General features: G+C 32.7%; 1 protein-coding gene across 4 annotated transcripts in view; it reads left to right on the forward strand.

Annotated features, from left to right (window-relative positions):
• The window catches only part of WDR64 (WD repeat domain 64), a 175,774-nt gene that overhangs the window by 111,634 nt on the left and 43,306 nt on the right, over window positions 1-20,834 (forward strand). For all 4 annotated transcript variants that reach the window (XM_074262511.1, XM_074262513.1, XM_074262512.1 and 1 more), the window contains 3 exons: window positions 4,308-4,438; window positions 11,762-11,863; window positions 13,402-13,462. In XM_074262511.1, coding sequence (XP_074118612.1) covers window positions 4,308-4,438; window positions 11,762-11,863; window positions 13,402-13,462 — 294 coding nt within the window. The remainder of the gene's footprint in view (window positions 1-4,307; window positions 4,439-11,761; window positions 11,864-13,401; window positions 13,463-20,834) is intronic.

Here is a 20,834-nt window from a genome sequence, read left to right on the forward strand (position 1 = left end):
TTCTATATTATACTTTAAGAAGTGTAATATAGAGGAAACAACACTGGACCAGGAATCCAGAGACTTTTGCTCGAGCCTGGCATTGACTTGTCATGTAATATTGGGAAAAATCACTAATCTCAGTTTTCTCATCTGTAAAATGGGGATAGACTAAGGTACTTCACAGATTTTTGTGAGTAAACATTTTGTTCGGGATAAACTACTACGAAAATGTAGGCTACTATTGTATTGCCTCTTGTTCCTCTTTGTCCTTTGTTCTTGAAGATCATGATAGCAGGGAGATGATGCTATGTCATATAAATGAACTGGATTTAAGTGAGGGAGGGCTGGAAACAGAGCCAGTGTGAGTACTCCATTTATCTTATACAGATGGCTATTTCATTATTCTGTCTAATAAATATATGTATCATCCATTCAATAATATATCCAAATAGATCCATTATTGGTTTTTAAAAAAATATTTATTAATTTTCCCCAGTTATAAGAAAAACAAATTTTTTTAGGTTATATACATGTATTTTTGAGTTTTTTATATTTTTAAAATATTCTTTATGAATCATGTTGGGAAAAGAAATCAGATCAAAAGGAAAAAACTATGAGAAAAAAAAAACTGAAGAAAATAATGGTAAAAACAGTATGTGTTGCTCTACATTCAGTCCCTATAATTTTGTCTTTGGATGTAGATGGCATTTTTTCCATGCAGGATTGCCTTGGATCATTGAACCTTTGAGAAGAATCAAGTCTGTCATAGTTGCATTGCACAATCCTACTGACTGTTGTATACAATATTTTTCTGGTTCTGCTTGTTAACTCATATAAATATTTCTAGGCCTTTCTGAAATTAGCTAAAAATTTATAGAACAAAAATATTCCATTATATTTATATACCATAACTTATTCACCTGTTTCCCAATTGATGGTCTAAATGTATTATTATTTATAAAAATTTTATGTGTCCAAGCATATGGGTCTATAAAATATATATACAAAACAAACATTTATTGATAATAAATCATAATTTAGTGACCCCCTACATTCAGCTATATGATTCCATATGTGGTTATGACCCACAGTTAAGAAGTTTTTACAAGACAACTTAAAAGTATCAATGGCAGGATTCAACTCATTTTCTCTGACTCAAAGTCAGTACATTTCCCTAATGTATCACACTGCATATGCTCTTAAACTTGGCATTCCTAGCTTTAAATCTGCAGAATCAAAAGAATTAAAGGGATAACAGAATCATCTTATCAGTGAATGGGTAGAGAGGAAGAATAGGGAATGCTTTATTTTTAATAAAGTCATTAAATTACTCAACTACAATATGAGCCTATTCTGCTGGCAGCCAGCTTAGGCTAGTGATTGCTACAAATCCTTTGATCCCTGAGTGAAAAAACACAAGATAATGGCATTTTTCCCATCTATGATCACAAAAGAGCCTCCTGCAAGAGTAATCTCTGAATCCTTTTTAAGTTAATGATTGCTACAATGTAGGTATCCTTACTACTGATGCCTTCTCATAATGCTTATCTAAAAGGTTACTATGGCTTGTCCAAGGTCATTATAGGGATTCTACCCTCTGCACTTAGAACTATAAAGGATAGATAAGAAAGAACAAAACAAAACAGTAGCCTCTTGAAATTGGAGGTGCTACCAGAAAAAGCCAGAAAAAAGATGTAGCTTTAAAACTTGTCAGACTGGGACATTCTCCCATATTTACCTATAGGACCCTTGCTATGAACTGACTGAGTGAGGAAAAGGACTATCTTTTTCTCCTCTTCCCTTTTATCTTGAAGCTATGAGAAATGATTTAGGATTGTTTTCTTTCATTTTTTGGTTCTTTTATCATCAAACATGTTTTCCATTATAATTTTACTACCCTCTTTCCTTTAGAAGTAACTGTATCAAAGAATGTTGACTTAGTTTGGAGAAACTTGCCAAAATTTTTTTAGAATTTCTCTTTTTGACCTTCTGTAAAGGAGACTGGTACTGAAATTGAATTATCTTAATCATTTTCATGGTGTTTTATTTGCTTATGTTCATAAAGAAAATGATGTAAGGCAAAATGATCAGCTTTATCATTAAATTATATTTCTATTGTCTTTGGGCACATGATAAAATTAACTATGACAGTTCTTTTAATCATCACTCCAAAGGGAATCTATGTACCATCATTCCATTTAGTGGACATTTCTTTGTATCTTCAAGTTAAGAAGACTTTAAGGGATAGAAAATAATATAGATTTGGTTTAGTTACTTCCATGGTGTGCCAATTTTCTGGACTCTGGCCAAAGACCATAAATTAAGAGTACCAATAATTGAATTTAATGTTTTTATTTGGTCTAAGAATTATGTGGAACTAAGCATCCTCTGCTCCCTTTTTCTCCATTCCATCAATAGCACGACAGAAACAGGAGACGAGGTCATTTCATACTTTTGTCAGCTGAATGAGTAGGTAATAGTCAAAATATTCTTCACCTAATGATTAGACTTTTGGTGGTGAACATCATCAACCTTCTCATAGTTGCTTATATGGCAGGCAGAGTCAATTGCCAGGCCTGTGTGCTTTTTCTAGCTTGCAAGTACAGAACTTGCACTCGGCTTTTATAGTCTCTGAGAACTCAGGGTCATTTCCGTACCACAATGAGACCTTGCACTAGACTGCTCTAAAAAGTACTTGGGAGAAATAGAAGCTTATGGTCACTTTGTAATTGGCCACAAAAGAGGTGGGCTTTGAATGTATTTCTGCGACTTTTAAAAAGTTTTTAATACAGAAAAATAGATTTGATTATACTCGAGAAAGCTATTCTTGTAGGCATAGCTAACTAAACATTGCAAATAAAATGTGAAAAAGTCAGAGGAAAGCACATGATAAGGGTAAGTACTTGAGGAACTGCAATCCCTAGTTTAGTGTATTCATTCTAAAGAATGAAATTCTTGATTGACCTCATTTAATTCTTCCAACCCCTAAAACACTCAAAGAGTTTATAGTTTAAAATTGCTAGGAATAAGATTCTGCTTAGAATCTTATTCCTAGCATGGATACATATTTAAAGGCCCAAACACAGGTAAGGAAGTTATAATATAGAGAGCAATCAAGAAAACCCTTAAAGCTTTTCAGCCACTATGGTAATAAGTTAAAAAACTTAGAGTTAGCTAGAAAATAATTTATAGCATAAATCTGATTTTTAAAAATCTATGCTACAAACATTCTAGACTCTCTACATAGGCATATGCTATATGGTTTTCACACAATATGCATTTTATCCCTGCATTTCAAATTTCACTCTTTACAAATGTGTTTTGCTTATCAATTGAAATTACTTTGAAATTAATAACTTGTATGAATATTTGTCACAAGACTATTGTCAAATAAATTGTATTAAAGGAAGAATCAATCGTGTCATTAAAAACACAAAAATTTCAGTTCCATGGATTTGATCCATGCAACTTGTAGGTGTCCAGTGAAAGGCACAGGAAGAAGATAAATGAGCAAAACATGATGGCATTTGATATACAGTGACACAAAGGAAAAAAAAAAAGTTTATGCAAGTTACTAAAATACACAGAGGCTATCTTTCAGAATTTCCACAGAAGCTGAAATATCTTATTGATCATTAGAAGGGCAAAAAATTTAAGCATTAGTCATTTTTGTCATGATTTGGAGTTGATACATCACACATATATAGCACAATTGCAACAATTATTTAAAGTAAAAGGTTTACAAAAGTCACTTAAGAAAAAAAAGCTAGGTCACTTTGTATTAATTATTTTTCCAAATAATTTAATGTTTTCCTAACTCTTAAAAAAGTTTCCCTTTAATTTCACATAATAGTAATATGTTTATATAGGACTGGACTTTACTATTATAAAGCACTTTACTTACATAATTTAATTGGATCTCCTCCATAAATCTGTGAGGCTAGAAGTATGATAATTCTTATCTCCATTTCACAAAGGACCTCTGAGAATCATTAAGATTGTTACATGTCAAAGTTCCCATAACTAATGAAGGTTGGAGTTAGCCATTATAAGTCCTTTGCTATTTTTACTACAACATGCTGATTCTCCTTTTGACTGATAACATAAAAAGTAGTCATATTTGTTAATAAGCTATATATTTCTTAAACAAAACATTTGAGAAGAAAAGTTTGTTTGGGTTTCCATGAATGAAATGCTAGTTTAGAAATATTCCTATAATAGTTCTGTATCCCTGAGAATGTCAGAATCAAGCCATATGCACACAGTTTCACCTCTTAAGTGCTTTCACAGTGACTGTAAATAAAGCCTTTCCATTTATTCTGTAGAGCCCTGGAATCAGTATGGAAGTGACATGCTTTGATGTGCTGATAAAGGAAGGTTACAACATGATTGCCACAGCAACTGTAAATGGCATCATCATGTTATGGAACTTTGAAATGAGCACTGCCACACAATTGTAAGTAATACTTTTCCTAAACGTTATTTTTTTTTTGTTCAATAGTTATACTTCCAAGGAACCCAGGAACCCACTGGTTTCCAAACACAAATAGGAAAAGATGAGATAAACTTCTCAGCTGAAGTCACATACATAAGTGGAATATGATCAAAGTTGATTTTATTTTTAAATCACAAATGGTATGGATAAAATGAATCTGCATGATTTGTTCAACAGATCCCATGAAATTTGATGTGAAATAGAGAAATGAGATGATAGTTCCAAAGTTGGAAGAGATCGAAGTCATCTTCTCAAACTCCTTCTGGCACCTAGACAAGTTAAATGATTTGTCCAAAATTGTTTAGGAAAATAAGGAACAGAATAGGGATTCAAATTGAGGTATCCTGGGACTCCAAATCCACAAAACTACTCAATATGAATGTAAACATACAGTCCGGGCTTCTGCTGGAAGAAGGAAACAAAATGAAATTACAGTCAGATCAAGGGCAGGCAAAACTTTCCCTGTGTTAAACTAGATCAGTTGGTTAAAACAGCTATCTCCAAACTTGTTTTGATTATGCATCCCTAATATCAGTATCAGCTCTGATTTATGAAGAGTTCTCACAGAAAGGAAGCTCCTATTCTAAATTGAAGTAGATCTAGATTCAGTCTTGAAAGCAGCCTCACTCCTGCTTTTCTTAGGGTCTATCATTATACTTCATAGTAGAGTTGGGAAAATTATAGGTGATATTTAGTTTTGTTTTGTTTTTAACTTGGGGGATAAGTAGATCCCTTCTAAAAATTTACTTCTAAAAATTCATGATAAGAGCCAAACCAGTTAACAGCTCAATCAATGAGTCAGAAAATATTTGTTTTAAATTTTTTTAAATTAAAATTAAAATTTTATTTAATAATTTTATTTATAATAATGTTATGTATATAATTAATAATTAATTTAAATTAAAATTTTTTAAAAATTCCCTTGGTTCTCAAGGAGCTCACAATCTTATCTCTTCTTTCTGAAAGTCATGGAAATCATTCCCCCTGTAACAACACTAAATTTAGTTGTTGATCCCCAGGCCTGCATTGGCCTAGTCTCATAGACTCTCTGAGAGTAAAGTGTTCTATAAATGTTTGCTATTATATCATTTTATTTATCTTTTTTCTTCATTCTGTCCACTGTAATCCAGCAAACTCAATAGGGTCAAGGGCTTGTATTACACAATATTTTGTAGATTTGGAGTTGCAGAAACTCCAAACATAACTACAATATAAGGATAAGGAAGGTAATCAGACAGAGAAAATAAGTAAAATTCAATTTCCTCTCTCAAGGAGTTTACAATTCAGAAAATTAAGAAATATTTTTTACTAATTATTTTTCATTTCTTAAATCCCATCCTCTAGGTTTTTCAGTTGTTTTCAAGTCATGATCTACTCTAAAACACACTCTATAACCAATCTGGGATTTTCTTGTCAAAGATATTACAATAAATATTTGGATTTGAGGCTGGATTTTAACTTAAGAAGAATAATTGTCCTGACTCCAAGAGTGGCATTCTATCAACCATACCAGCTAACTGCCCTTCCTCTGGGTTTAGCTGTGCCCAAAGGAATGTAAATTTCAATCACTGAAATAGCCCAAGATATCTGGGGGGTTTAGTGTCTAGGACCATGCCTTAAACCCAAATCACTCTGATTCTCATTGATTGACCAACATTTAAGTTCCAGGCCAAACCCCATTTGATCATTGTTTGGGCCCTGATTGGCTCAGAGTAAATGTAAACAATAATTATTGCTGTTTTAGGCAGAAATCCTGAGGGTCTTTCCCTCCCAAATTTAAATTTTTTTTGACTAACTAAAAGAAATCATTCTCTGCCTTATTTCTTACCTAGTTTTAATCACTGATTGGGTATTCTCAGTCAGACTGAGACCTGTTGAAGACCTTGCCTTAAAAAGGCCAAGGTCTCCCATTTCATCCAGGGCCACCTTCAATCATCTTGATCTACATCTGGCCACTGGACTCAGACAGCTCCAGAGAAGAAAGTGAGGCAGGTGACCCTACACAGCTGTATCTCACTTAAACCCATTTAAACTTGCACATCATGGCAATTACTCCCTGGTATAATACTTCAAGAATGAAGGACAAGCAACAATAAGGCTTTATTTATAAATATATTTATAAACAAGAACTCGTTTGATTTAAAACTGTACAAAATCAAAGCTATAGTTTATATAGCTATAGTTATAATACAAAACCAAGCTAGAATATTGTCATTATCCCTTTTGTTTTAAGGAGAACAATTTGAGATTTGACTCTATATACTAGGTACTTCCTGTAGAAAATAATTCTGAAACTTTTTTTTGAGAAATAAAAGGCATCTCACGTTCTTTTGGCAGTCAGATGACTCCGTGGATATCATGCCAAATCTAACCTAAGTTTAAATCATATACTTGGTGGCTGTGGGACCCTGGCCAAGTAACTTAACCTCTGCCTCAATTTACTCATTTATAAAATAATTATAATAACAGCACCTTCCTTACAGAGTTGTGAGGATAAAATAACAATTATAAAGTACTTTACAAACCTTAAAGTGCTACATAAATGCTATTATTGCTACTATTATTATTATGAATAGATAAAAGGAATACCACCAATTGTCAGATCATCTTTTACTAGTGCCCTGAAAAACAACTTTCAGAGTGAGTTTGAGAGTTTGTCATGTATTTATCTCAAGTAGTCAAATCAATCACCTACTCTGAGTCAGCCATCATGTTAAGTACTGGATATACAAAGAGAGCAAAAAATAGTTTCTGCTCTCAAGGAGCTTATGGTCTCACTGGGGAGACAACATGCAAACAAATGATAGTTAGGATAAATTGGAAATAACCAACAGAAGGAGGACACTAGAATGAAGGCAAATCAGGAAAACTTCCTATAGAAAGTGGAATTTTAACTATCTTGAAGGAAGCTAGAGAAAACAGAAAGAGGGGAAGAATTCCAGGAATGGAGAATAATCACTGAACATGTCGAGAGTTGGAGACAGTGAGGAATGACAAAGACATAAGGAGGAAAGTATGGTGATATATTGGAGTGGGAAATAGAAAGTTTGATGTGGGATAGGTTTGAAAGCAAACCCAGCAAAATAGAAATTTCTATTTTATTTTGGAAGTGATAAGAGCCACTCAAGTTTATTGATCATGGGTGACATGTTTGGAATTGTGCTTTAGAAAGATCATTTTGACAACTAAGTGGAGAATAGACTGGAGCAGGAAAAAGGCAAACAACAAACTATTACAGTAGTTCAGGAATAATGTGAAGAATGCATATACTAGGGTAGTGACAGCATTAGCAGAGAACAGGGGACATAAGAGAGAGATGTTATGAATGTACAATCTAAAATCCTTGGCAACAAGATAAAGGGAAGTTCAGAGAGAAGGAGGATTTGATAATTACACCTAAGTTGTGACCCTGAGTATCTGGGAAGGTGATAGTATCCTCAAAAGTAAAAGGGAAGTTTGTAAAGGAGAAGAAGACTTGAAAGGGAGAAAAGATAGAGTTCTGTCTGGGACATATTAAGCCTAAGATATGCATCCAGTTTGAGATGCTCAATAAGCAATAAAAGTTTTGAAACTGAAGTTCAAGAGAGGTTAGATATAAACAAATAAATATGTGAATCATTTACATGAAGATGGTAGTTGAATTTGTGGGAGCTAGTGAAAAATCACCAAGAGAAGTAGCATAAAGGAAGAAAGCCAAAACAGAGCCCAGAACGGACCACTCATAGTTATTTGATATTGCCTGGTTGCAGATTCAGAAAAGAATACTGCAGAATAGTCAAATAAGTAGGAGGAAAGAGAACTACAAGGGAATAGTGTAATAAAAACTGAGAAAAAAGCTAGTATCAAGGAGAAGAGATTATCAACAGTATATTAAAGGCTGTGGAGGAGTCAAGAAGGACGAGGATTGAGTAAAGATCATACATGGAAAGTAGCTATTATTATTAGGGCATGCATTTGGGAAAGCCTTCCAATACTTATCAAACCTGAGAAGCACTGCTTATTACTTGTGATCTATACAGGAAGTAATCATACTGCCAGAAGTGGCCTAGGGACTTTTTTTTAATCCTCATCTTCAAATGAAGTTAAATCCCCTAGAAGTAAAAGACGACAGGGGCTAATCTGTACTTGATAAAGAAGATGGTTATAGAAAATGGGATGTGACTTTTTCATGGGACCAAGCCATAAACACAGGAATATAGCTTTTGGTTAGGATTAAACTATATCTAGCATTTGGAAAAAGAAAAGATCTAGAAATCAACGGAAATAACAAAAAAGATAGGAAGGAAAAAGAAATAGCATTTCCAGATTCCAAACTAAATTATAAAGCAGCAGTCATCAGAACCAGTTAATATTGGTTAAAAAATGAAGATATCAATGGAACAGACTAGAAAAAATTTAATTCAATAACTTAGTATATGATAAATCTCCAAATATCAATTATGCCAAAAACTCTATTTGATAAAAAAAACCTCTGGGAAAACTGGAAAATAATCTGGAAGAAAGTAGGCTTAGACAACATCTTTTGTCATACTGCATAATAAGTTCAAAATGGATATATGCCCTTATTATTAAATATCATACTATGAAAAAATTACAAAAAAAGCAGATCATATATCTTTCAAGCTATGGATAAAAGATATATTCTTTCTTTATTTATTTATTTATTTTATAATATTATCCCTTGTATTCATTTTTCCAAATTATCCCCTCCCTCCCTCTACTCCCTCCCCCCGATGACAGGCAATCCCATACATTTTACATGTGTTACAATATAACCTAGATACAATATATATGTGTAAATACCATTTTCTTGTTGCACATTAAGTATTAGCTTCCGAAGGTATAAGTAACCTGGGTAGATAGACAGTAGTGCTAACAATTTACATTCACTTCCCAGTGTTTCTTCTCTGGGTGTAGTTATTTCTGTCCATCATTGATCAACTGGAAGTGAGTTGGATCTTCTTTATGTTGAAGATATCCACTTCCATCAGAATACCTCTTCATACAGCATTGAAGTGTACAGCGATCTTCTGGTTCTGTTCATTTCACTCAGCATCAGTTGATGTAAGTCTCTCCAAGCCTCTCTATATTCCTCCTGCTGGTCATTTCTTACAGAGCAATAATATTCCATAACCTTCATATACCATAATTTACGCAACTATTCTCCAATTGATGGGCATCCATTCAACTTCCAGTTTCTAGCTACAACAAAAAGAGCTGCCACAAACATTTTGGCACATACAGGTCCCTTTCCACTCTTTAGTATTTCTTTGGGATATAATCCCAATAACAGCAATGCTGGGTCAAAGGGTATGCACAGTTTGATAACTTTTTGGGCGTAGTTCTAAATTGCTCTCCAGAATGGCTGGATTCTAAAAGATATATTCTTAACAAAACTAGAGATGGAAATAATTACAAAAACAAGTAATTTTGATTACATGAAATTGAAAGGCTTCTTACTAACAAAATTAGCATTTAGGTTAGGAATAAAATCACTGAATAGAAAAAAATGTATAAAGTTTCTCATATAAGGGTTTGTTATCCAAGATACGCAGATGAGTTATCAATCTTGTAGCCTAAAAAAACTGTTGAATGCTGTTAAATCAAATTAAAATGTATTTGGGAAATGTTCAACAAAATAAATAAAAATAAAATACAACAATGTTAATTTGTGGTTTTCTAAATCCACTTATAGTCTTCATGAGTTTGGAACCACTGATATAGACAACAGCATACAAAAACACATATATCTGTGTAAGATCAAAAGTCAAATCCCAATAAATAAATGCTCAAATCATATGCACAATGACTGCAAAGTGTTAATAACAATGAGTAGCAAAGCATTAATAACAAACAAAAAAGAGGCATAAAAACTCACTGAAGAAAATCATTCCTTAAAAAATTAGAATGAGGCAAGTGGAAGCTAATGATTCCATATCAAGAAATAATAAAACAATTGATTAAGTGGTCAAAGAATATGAACAAAGTTCTCAGAAGAAAAACTGCAAAATTAATAATGGTCAATTAAATGATACAGTGGATAGAAAACTAGGTTTTGGTGTCAGGAAGATCTGAGTTCAAATGCAGCTTCAAACATTTACTATCTGTGTGATTCTAGGCAAGTCACTTAACCCTGAATACTTCAGTTTCCTCATTTGTAAAATAAGCTGGAGAAGGAAATGTATTTTGGTCAATAAAACCCCTTAGTGGGACACAAATAGTTAGACACGATGAAAATGACAAAAGACAACATTAAAAACCATATGAAGGAATGCTCCAATCCACTAATAAAAGAAATATAAGGCAAAACAGCTCTAAGATTTCACTTCAAACATAATAAACTGGAAAAGATAACAAAAGACAGGAGTTTTTCATCTATTTTGGGCTGTAGGAAAATAGAAATATTAGTGCATTGTTAATAAATTTGCAAAATAAAAATGTAAAATCATATTGGAAAGCAATATGAAATTGAAATTGAAAAGAAAGTAACTAAAATAGCAACACATTTGAACAAGAGATTCTACTTACTAAACATAAGCTCCAAAGAAGACATCATAAGAAGAAAGTATCCATATACGCCAAAATATGTATCACTTTTTATGATAGCAAGAAATGGAAAATAAAGTAGACACCCATTTCCTGGAAAATGTCTAAATAAATTTTAGTACATGAATATAATGAAATATTTCTTCTCTATAAGAAATAATTAATATAATGAATAAAGAGAAACTTTGAAGACTTATATGAAGTGATATAGACCAAGGTAAGTACAGGCAAAATAACTACGAACATTGCAAACCAAAAAAATTATAAAAGCATAAAGTGAATATTGCAAAAATTATGAAATAAAAACAAGCAATGCCCCAATGAAGAGATATGTGAAAACGTGTTCCTACCTCATTCCTGTTCATAAGAGAGAGGAATTATAGCTGTAGAATATTGCATGTATTTTCAGATCTTTTTTTATGAATTGATTAGTTTTGCTTTTTTTTTTCTTTTTAAAAGGAACAATACAATATTTGCAATTTAGTTATTGTTGGGAAAGAGGAGGGATATGAGGACAAATTTTGGTGTAAAAATGGAAGTTTCAAAAAAGACTCACTATTTGAAGATTTTTTTTTTTTAAAGAAACTGCCTTACTTTCAAAGTATTGCTGCCCCTAAAACAAGATTTGATCAAATGTTAGCTCCATGTTGAGGTCAAGCTTTGCTTGGAATTCCTATAGACAAAGGGATTCTTAAAGCATGATTTTTACTTAGGTTGAAATATATGTATTTCTTCTAGGTACAAACCAGAAGATGCCTTTAATCTAAACCTTGACCTGGATCCCACACGCTTAAAAATCAATGCCATCTTATTCCTCTTCCGTAGCAAAGAATACGCAAGGTAAAATGGTATTTATTCTCTGAATAAAACTACCCAAGACCTACCTGTAAGTAAACCTAAGCCAACAGATAGGATGACTTAAGAGTAGCTAGGGCAGCTTAGCTGATGCAGGAGCTGGAGCCCTAGGCCTAGAGTCAGGAAGTCCATAGATAAAACCTAGCCTCAGACATTTACCAGCTGTGTACCCCTGAACAAGTTACTTAACCCTGTTTGCCTTAATTTTCCTCTTCTATAAAATGAACTGGAGAAGGAAATGGCAATCCACTCTAGTATCTTTGCCAAAAACAACCGATCAAAGCAATTCAAGTGAGGTCATGAAGTCATGGGGACATGTCTAAATAATAACTACACTATAAAAACAAGGGCAGAGATTAGGGATAATAATTATCAGAAAGAAGTCTGAATCTAGTCTGATGTTTCCTTTTTATTTTTTAGACTCAATTATTTTTACCTTTAGGGAAAGTATTATGGTTTTCTGGAACTTTATTTCACCCATATCCATTTCATATTCAAGTTTTTCTTCTCATTTACAACAGTGAAGTGAAAGGTCCATCTATTTATCCATAATGAAACTTCATAACCTTCAATACTGGCTAAAGGGTGGAAATTCTGGAAGTTCTAATAACAGGGAAGTAGATACATGTCATATATTGTCTTAAGAAGAATATTCATCCAGATATATTTTTCTTTTTTGAAAGCTAGGGAGTTCATTTTCTTTGTGTCTAAATTTAGAAGGTCACACCTTATCTGTTCACACTTCTTGAAATTCCCTGTTTTCATGAAAAGGAAATCTTTAATGATTAAATAATTGTTATAGTGAAGGCAAAAGCTTGACATAGATAGTTCCCATCTGCTTGCTTGGATGTTGTACTTTCTGCAAAGGGAAAATTCAAGAGAGCTTGCTCTTAATACAATTATGATCATGTATAAAAGAAATATCTTGGAAATATTGCAGGGCATAAACAGACATTTCATAACTTGTTTAGGTCATCTAATCACAAGGTGAAAGAGGGAGGCTTGTTGATTGATTTCAAAAGTATTCCAAAAGGTCTATCAGCATTATCTGAGAAAGCTGATGGGGATCAGTGAGACTTAGCAAGTTCTGTGGAAACTACCCATAAAGAAAGCTAATGTATTAATAAATAATGAATTATCAACACACAAGCTTTTTATTTTTCTATCTAGAAGGCAGCAAGTTTTCCTTTAAGTTCTTCAAGTTCACAATACTGATTTAACAGCAATATCATCTGGTTAAATATAATCAGAAAACAAAATGGGACAACCATGCAACAAGAATGAAGGCATATCACGTGCTTCATTGGTACCTATGACCTAGTGAAAGACCTCCACCTATGTCAGCTACATTTTCTGTGGAGCATCTAAAAAAAGCATCTAGACAAAAATGACACAAAATGAGAAAGTAATGATAGGGATTGGAAGGGATCCCCCTGTCAATGAAATTATAGATCCACTGAAGTCTTGTCCCTTAGGTGTTTACATATCACATAATGATTCTTCTCATTCTTTTCTGACATTAGGAAAATGAGTCAAGACTCTGTAAGTTCTTCAGCACAGAGTGGTGGCTTACAGAGCAGTAAGGTAAGCTTTCTTCCCTTGGTATGCATTGTTGATTTCTAAATTGTTCATTTGTGTTTGGTATCATATTCTCTTAAGTTAGTCTTTCTCAGATTATTATCTAATGAGGCTGTGAGAACTCTGTCCATTCTGGGACAGGCTTTCTTTTGTTTTAAAAGCAAATTTAAAAATTAAAAGGCTTCATAATTAATTCATAGTTTCTAGTTTGTGGACCACACAACATGTCATTAAACACTTTGCCTTCATTATGAGATCTCTACAACTGTATGCAGATGTCTACTTCCTGTGCCTGCCCTCAGTAAGTAAATTTCCTTGATTTTATTTTTTTTAAGTATGGGGAAAACCAAAAGGGTAAAATTTTAATAACTCTTTGGGATTGTTCGAAAATAAGAATAAAATCTTCAAACTTTGCTCCTATTAAAATGTCCTATTTTTTCCCAGGCCTCCAATATCATACATATACCAAACATTATAATTTTATGGTCAAATCAAGTTACATTTTATGCTATGTTTTAGCTTTGGCTTTAAAGTCAGATGATTTGCATGTGAGTTACTGCTGTGACTAGTGATATGAACTTAGGGAAGTTCTCTCTGAGAAGTTTTCTCAACTGTAAAATACCCCAAAGACTTATTTTAAGGGAAGTGTTTTATAAATTTTAAAGCTCTATGTAAATATGAAGAATTATTATTATTGTATGTTCTTAAGCTCACATATAAAAGAAATTTAAAAAAAATTCGTAAAGTTTTATTATTAGTTCCAAAATTTCTATCTTTTATTTCTCCATTAATCCATTGAGAAAGCAAAAAAACCCAAAACCCATTAGAAATATGTATGATCCAGCAAACCAAATAACCACATCAGCCCTACCCAAAAAAAAATCTGAGGAAAAAAAGAAATATGCTTTAATCTAGACTTCTAAATCTATCAATGTTCTCTCCATAATTGGTTATTGTATTGATCAGAATTCCCAAAGTTTTTCAAAGTTTGTTTATGTTGACAATATTGCTGTTATAGGACAAGTTGTTCTCTTAGTTCTGATTTATTTTTGTATAAATTCATGTAGATATTTCCAGATTTTCCTGAAACTTCCCATTCTAGCATTTCTTATAAAACAATAGTATTCTATCACCTAACTTGTGTTGCCATTCTCTAATTTATGGGTACACATTCAGTTTTCCATTCTTTCCCACCAATATAAAAAGCTACTACAATTATTTTATATATACAAACTCTTATAAATTTTATATATAAATTTGAATTCTAAATTTTCTCTCTCCCCACTTCATTGATAAGATAAACAATTTGACATAAAGCATATGTGTGCAATTGTTCAAAACATATTTTCATATCAGTTATGTTGTGGGAAAAACAGATCAAAAAACAAAAATGATGAAAAAATAAAGTTAAAAAAATTTCTCTAATTTTCATTCAGACTCCATCAGTTCTGTCTCTGGATATGGATAGCATTTTCCATATTGAGTCTTTTGGAATTTAATTGGATCATTGTATTTCTGCAAATAGTTAAGTCACTCACAGCTGATCATCATGCAATGTTGCTGTTACTATGTTCTTCTGGTTCTGTTCATTTCATTTTGTTTCACTTCATGTAAATCTTTCCGGTTTTTTCTGAAAACATCTTGATTGTCATTTCTTAGAGCACAATAATATTTCATCATAAGCACATACTACAACTTGTTTAGCCATTCCTCAATTGAAGAGCATTCCCTCACTTTCCACTTCTTTGCCACCACAAAAAGAGCTACTATGAACATTTTTGTTGAAAAGGGTCTTTTTACCTTTTAAAAAAAAATCTTTAAGATTCAGAGGTTTCAGACAGTAGGGGCAAGTAGGTGGCACTGTGGTTAGAGCACCAGCCCTGAAGTCAGGATTTGAGTTCAAATCTGGTCTCAGACACTTAACACGTCCTAGCTGTGTGACCGTGGGCAAGTCACTTAACCCCAGCCTCAGAAAATAATAATAATAAGATTCAGACAGTAATGGTTTTTCTGGGTCCAAAGGGTATATCCAGTTTTATAGCCCTTTGGGGACAGTTTCAAATTGCTCTCCAGAATGTTTGGATCAGTTCACAGTTCCACTGACAGTGTTTTAGTGTCCCAGCTTTTCCCATATTTTTTCCAATATTTATCATTTTTCCTTTTCTGTAATATTAGCCAAACTGATAGGTATGAGGTGGTTCCTCAGAGTTGTTTAATTTCTCTAAATAACAGATTTTTAGAGCACTCTTAAATGGCTATAGGTAGCTTTTGATTTCTCTGTCTAAAAACTGTTCATATCCTTGGACCATTTATCAACTGAGGAATAACTTATATTTCTATAAATTTCTCTGTATTTGAGGAATTAGCCTTTATCCATTTTTCCCCTGATGAATTATACTCAATTGTACTAGGTAGCTCATTCTTAGTTGTAATCCTATTTCCTTTGCCTTCTAAAATATCATGTTGCCAATCCTCAAATCCTTTAATGTAAAAGCTGCTAAATCTTGAATTATTCTGTTTCTAGGTTAATAAGGAAGTTTTCTTCGATAATTTCTTGAAATAAGATATCTAGACTCTTTGTGTGATCAGGGTTTCTGTAGTTCTTTTGTTACATTTTCATTCAGTAATTCTTTAAAAATTTTTTTTCAAAATTTATCTTAATTGAAAAAAAAAACAGAATAAAACAGAAAAACAGAAAAGGGAAAAAAAAAAAAAACAAGACAAATCAAAACAGAGCATTGTCATGTGCCCAGCAGAACATCAGGGAAGATTCAAAACATATAACAATAAATTACCAAATCAATAAAGAATATGTAATAGTAGAAGAAATTATATTCATGAGTGTCCATCTTTACTTTCTTGTAAGTTGTTCTTTTGTTCTCTGCTGCACATTTTTTTACTCTATTTCTTTTTTCTCCTTTCATCCTCCCTCCCCACCTCTCCCAAGCTATATAGTTAAGCAAGGATATATGTATATCCTTGTAGATACATATATATAGATATATGTAGATAAACACACATCTTTAATATCCTTGCTAACTCTTTATTTCTACTTCTTAACCTGCCTTCCTATTACTTAATTTCTCCCCACCCAAGAATCCCTCCCTTTTCTTCTTCCCCATTCTTTATTTTCCCCTCTGCCCATCTCTCCCCCTTAATTCTTTATATATTTTGGATAATACTATATCCTTCATGGTATATATGTAGTTATCCTGATGGGAGTAGGCTTTCAGAACTATGAGCCCTCCCTCCTTCCTTTAATGCTTATGTGTCTATTCTTCTGTATCTTATTTATATAACATAATTACTATTTTTACTTTAACTCTGCCCCAATCTTTCTTTTATGCTATCCAATTGCTGATGTCAATATTTAATATATAATATACATTTTCATGTAAAAAAAATAAGCAATTTGTCCATGTTGAGTTCCTTGAAATTGATCTTTGATATTGGCTCATATGTTAAATTTTCTATTGAGTTTGAGTTTAATTGAAAGAAAATTCTGAAAATCTGAAAGTTCATTGAATGTCCATTTTTTTTCATTCAATATTATAATTTTGCTGAATATGATATTTTTGGCCATAGGCTTAGATCTTTTGATTGTTAGTATCCATGATTCTAGGACCTAAAACCTTTTATTGTGACTGCTGAAAAATTCTGTACAATTCTAATTATAGTTTCAGCATATTGAATTGATTTTTTTCTTGTTTCTTACAAATTTTTCTCTCTGATCTGAGGATTTTGAAATTTGGAAGTAATATTCTTATGTGTTTTCCACAAAGGATTTATTTGAGGTAATGATCAGTGAATTTGCTTCTATTTTTATTTCCCCCATGTTCTATCATACAGAATTTTCTTGGATTATTTCTTGAATTATTATGGCAAGGTTCTTTATTTGGGTCACAACTTTCAGGCAATCCAATTATTTCTCTTTCTTGATCTATTCTCCAGATCTGTTATTTTTCTTAAAAGATGTTTCACTTTCTGTTCTATTTTTTTCTTTATTCTGTTTTGTTATTTCTTGGTCTCAGCTTCATTGATTTCCCCTTGCCCAATTCTAATTTTTAAAGAGTAATTATCATCTTTAAGAATCTGTATCTTTTTTTCTAATTGGTTAACATTTTTAATCTCATTTTCTTGGATGGTTTTTATTTTAGTTTAGTTTAAACTAGTTTTAGTTTTTCATCAATGTCTCTTCTTTGATTTTTAAAATTCTTTTTTGACTTCTATAAATTCTCTCTGGGCAGGGAGTCATTTAACATTACTTTTGGGGGGGGGGGTAGAAGATTTTTTACTTCACTGTCCTCCTCTGAAGTTGAACCCTGGTCTTACCTGCTATCATAGTAAGTTTCTGTGTTGAGTTCTTTCTTCTTTGCCAGTTCTTTTTTTTTTAATTTTTTTTAAATATTAGTGTAAGCATCTATAGTGGGGGGTGGTATGGTGCCTCTAGCTTTACTTCAGCTTTCCCCTCTAATCTGGAAACCCAAACTAAGAGCTCTTCCCTTCTTCAAGTGCCTATATGTTTCTAGCAGCATCCCTGTCCCATTGCTTCTGCACTGGGTGTGCTGGTTCCTTCTCATCCAGAGCTGCATCTGCAGCACAGATGGGCCTGGTGTTCCTCTTAAGCTGAGGTTTCCTCAGTCTTCCCAGACTCAAATACCTCTACCCCACTCCACATGCAAGTCCAAGAAGTGAAATTTTCTAATTCTTACTTTCTTCTTATAGAGTTCTTTTCTTAATGAATTTTTAAACATCTTTTTTCCATTCGGTAAATTCTACTTTTTAAGAATTTTTTCTTCAGTAGATTTATGTGTCTCTTTCACCATTTGAGACACATTTATCTTTTGTTCTATTCTTTTGTAAAAGCATTATTTTCATCAGTTTTTTGTGCTTCTTTTACCGAGCTCTTTTCTCTCATTTTCTTTCCCCCAATTTTTCTTCTTTCTCTCTTATTTGATTTTTTAAAATACTTCAACTCTTCCAGAAATTGGGATGGGAGAGAGTTGTCTTAAATCAATTCCAACATTTTTAAAATTTTATCTTTAATACACATTGTTATAGGAATGATGTTGGGAGAGAAAAATCAGAGCAAAATGGAAAAACCATAGGAAAGATTAAAAAAAAAAAACAGAAAAAAAGAAGTGAGTACATGTTGACTTACACTCAATCTCCATAGTTTTGTTTTTGGGGTTTTTTTTTTGTTTTTTTGGTTTTTTGGTTTTTTTTTCTGGATACAGATGACATTTTCTATCCAAAGTCTATTGGGATTGCTTTGGATCACAAACCACTGAAAAGAACCAAGTCTTTCACAATTGGTCATCGCACATTCTTGCTATTATTGTGTACAATGTATTCCTGATTTTGCTTGTTTTGCTCAGCATCAGTTCATGTAAATCTTTCCAGGCCTTTCTAAAATAAGCTTGCTCATTATTTTTATAGAACAATAATATTCCATCATCTTAATATACTACAACTTAATTAGCTATTCCCCATTTGAAAGGCTTATTTTCCAATTCTTTGCTACCATTAAAAAGAGCTGCTACAAATATTTTTGCATATATGGGTCCTTTTACTTCTTTTGTGATTTTCTAAGGATAGAGGCCCAATAGTGGCCCTGCTGGGTCAAAGAGTATGCATATTTTGATAGTCCTTTGGGCATAATTCCAAATTGCTCTCCAGAATGGTTAAATCAATTCACAACTCCACCAACAATGCATTAGTGCCCCAGTTTTCCTATATCCCCTCCAACATTTAACAATATCTTTTTCTGTCATTTTAGACAATCTGAGAGGTATGACGTAGTATCTCAGAGTTGTTTTAATTTGCATTTCATTGATCAATAGTGACAGAGCATTTTTTCATATAAGTATAGATGTTTTATTTTCATCATCTGAAAATTGTCTGTTCATATCCTTTAACCATTTATCAGTTGGGGAATGACTTTTATATCATTTTATGACCATTATGCCCAAATCATGTACCCATTTTGACCTTATTTTGGTATGGGGTGTGAGATGTTTCTGACATATTTTTCAGTTTTCCCAGCAATTTTTGTCAAATTGTGAGTTCTTATTCCAGAAGTTGGATTTGGGGGGTTTATCAAATGCTAGATTACTATAGGCCTTTATTATTTTGTTGTGTGTATATAATTTATTCCACTGATCCACCACTGTATTTCTTAGCCAGTATCAAATGGTTTTGATGGTTGCTGATTTATAATATAGTTTTAGATTTGGTATAACTAAGCCACCAAGTTTTGTATTTTTTTCATTAATTTCCTTGATAGAATTTAATATTTTTTGAAACTTTCAGTGTAACTGTTTTGATTTACTTGTATTCTTTTGAGTTTAGGTTTTAATCTTTCCTGTCACTATAGTAACTTTTTATGTTCAGATTCTTTTTGCATTGTTATTGTATTTACTCATTTTTCCAGTTTATTTCTTTATTTTTAACTTTATGTTAAAAGTTGGGCTTTGCTCCTGCAGTGGAAAAGGCAGTGTCAAAAGCTTAAAGTTTTCATGCTGTTGATTTAATTCTTGAAGCCTGTAAGTTTTCAGTTTTTCCAACTTCTCCAATCAAAGAGGATGGAATCTGAGTTAGGTGGTAACAATCAAAGCCTAAGCTAACAGCATGCTGTTGAGTCTAGAAGTGATAAGCTTATCCTGGGAGGAACATTTTGTGCTGAGGTATTAAAATTAGGCTGGGCAGCAGGTGTAAAGCTAAATGAGAGTATCGAGAGGGAAACTATCAATCTTACTTCCTGAAGAGAATTCAAAATCTATGTCCACCCAATGCAAGCCCTCATCACCTCATATTTGGATTATTACAATATTCTTTGGTTAGTCTCTCCACTTTAAGTCTACCCCTACTTTAATTTATCCTCCTCTCATATGTGAAATTGTTCTCCCCAAAGCATAGATCTGACCATGTCATTAAATTTAGTAGCTCCTATGACTTCAATAACCAAATATAAATTTTCTTCTTGGCAATCAGCAATGTGAGTATGATGAAAGGAAGAAATTTGCAGGTGGTTTTATTGAGGAATTTAGATACAACCGAAAGAGAAATATGGCACAATAGCAGGGATGGATGGATAAAGTGAGGATTTTTTGAGGATTAGAAAGACATGGGAATGATGATAGGTAGGAGGGGAGCAGCCAATAGATCAAGAAAATGAAGATTAGTAAAAGTGGGGATGATAAAAGAGGTTAATCTGCTAGAAAAGGCAGGATGAAATTGGATCATTTGAACATAAAGCTACCCTGGTAAACAGAAAAGGGTATCTCTTCTTGTGAGAAAGAAGTGAAGTAGGAAATAGTGTTTAAATTAATTTTAATTAAATTAATTTAGTCTTTAAATAAATTTGAAAGAGCTGTTG

This window comes from Sminthopsis crassicaudata, chromosome 4 (assembly GCF_048593235.1).
Source record: "Sminthopsis crassicaudata isolate SCR6 chromosome 4, ASM4859323v1, whole genome shotgun sequence".
NCBI lineage: Eukaryota > Metazoa > Chordata > Mammalia > Dasyuromorphia > Dasyuridae > Sminthopsis > Sminthopsis crassicaudata.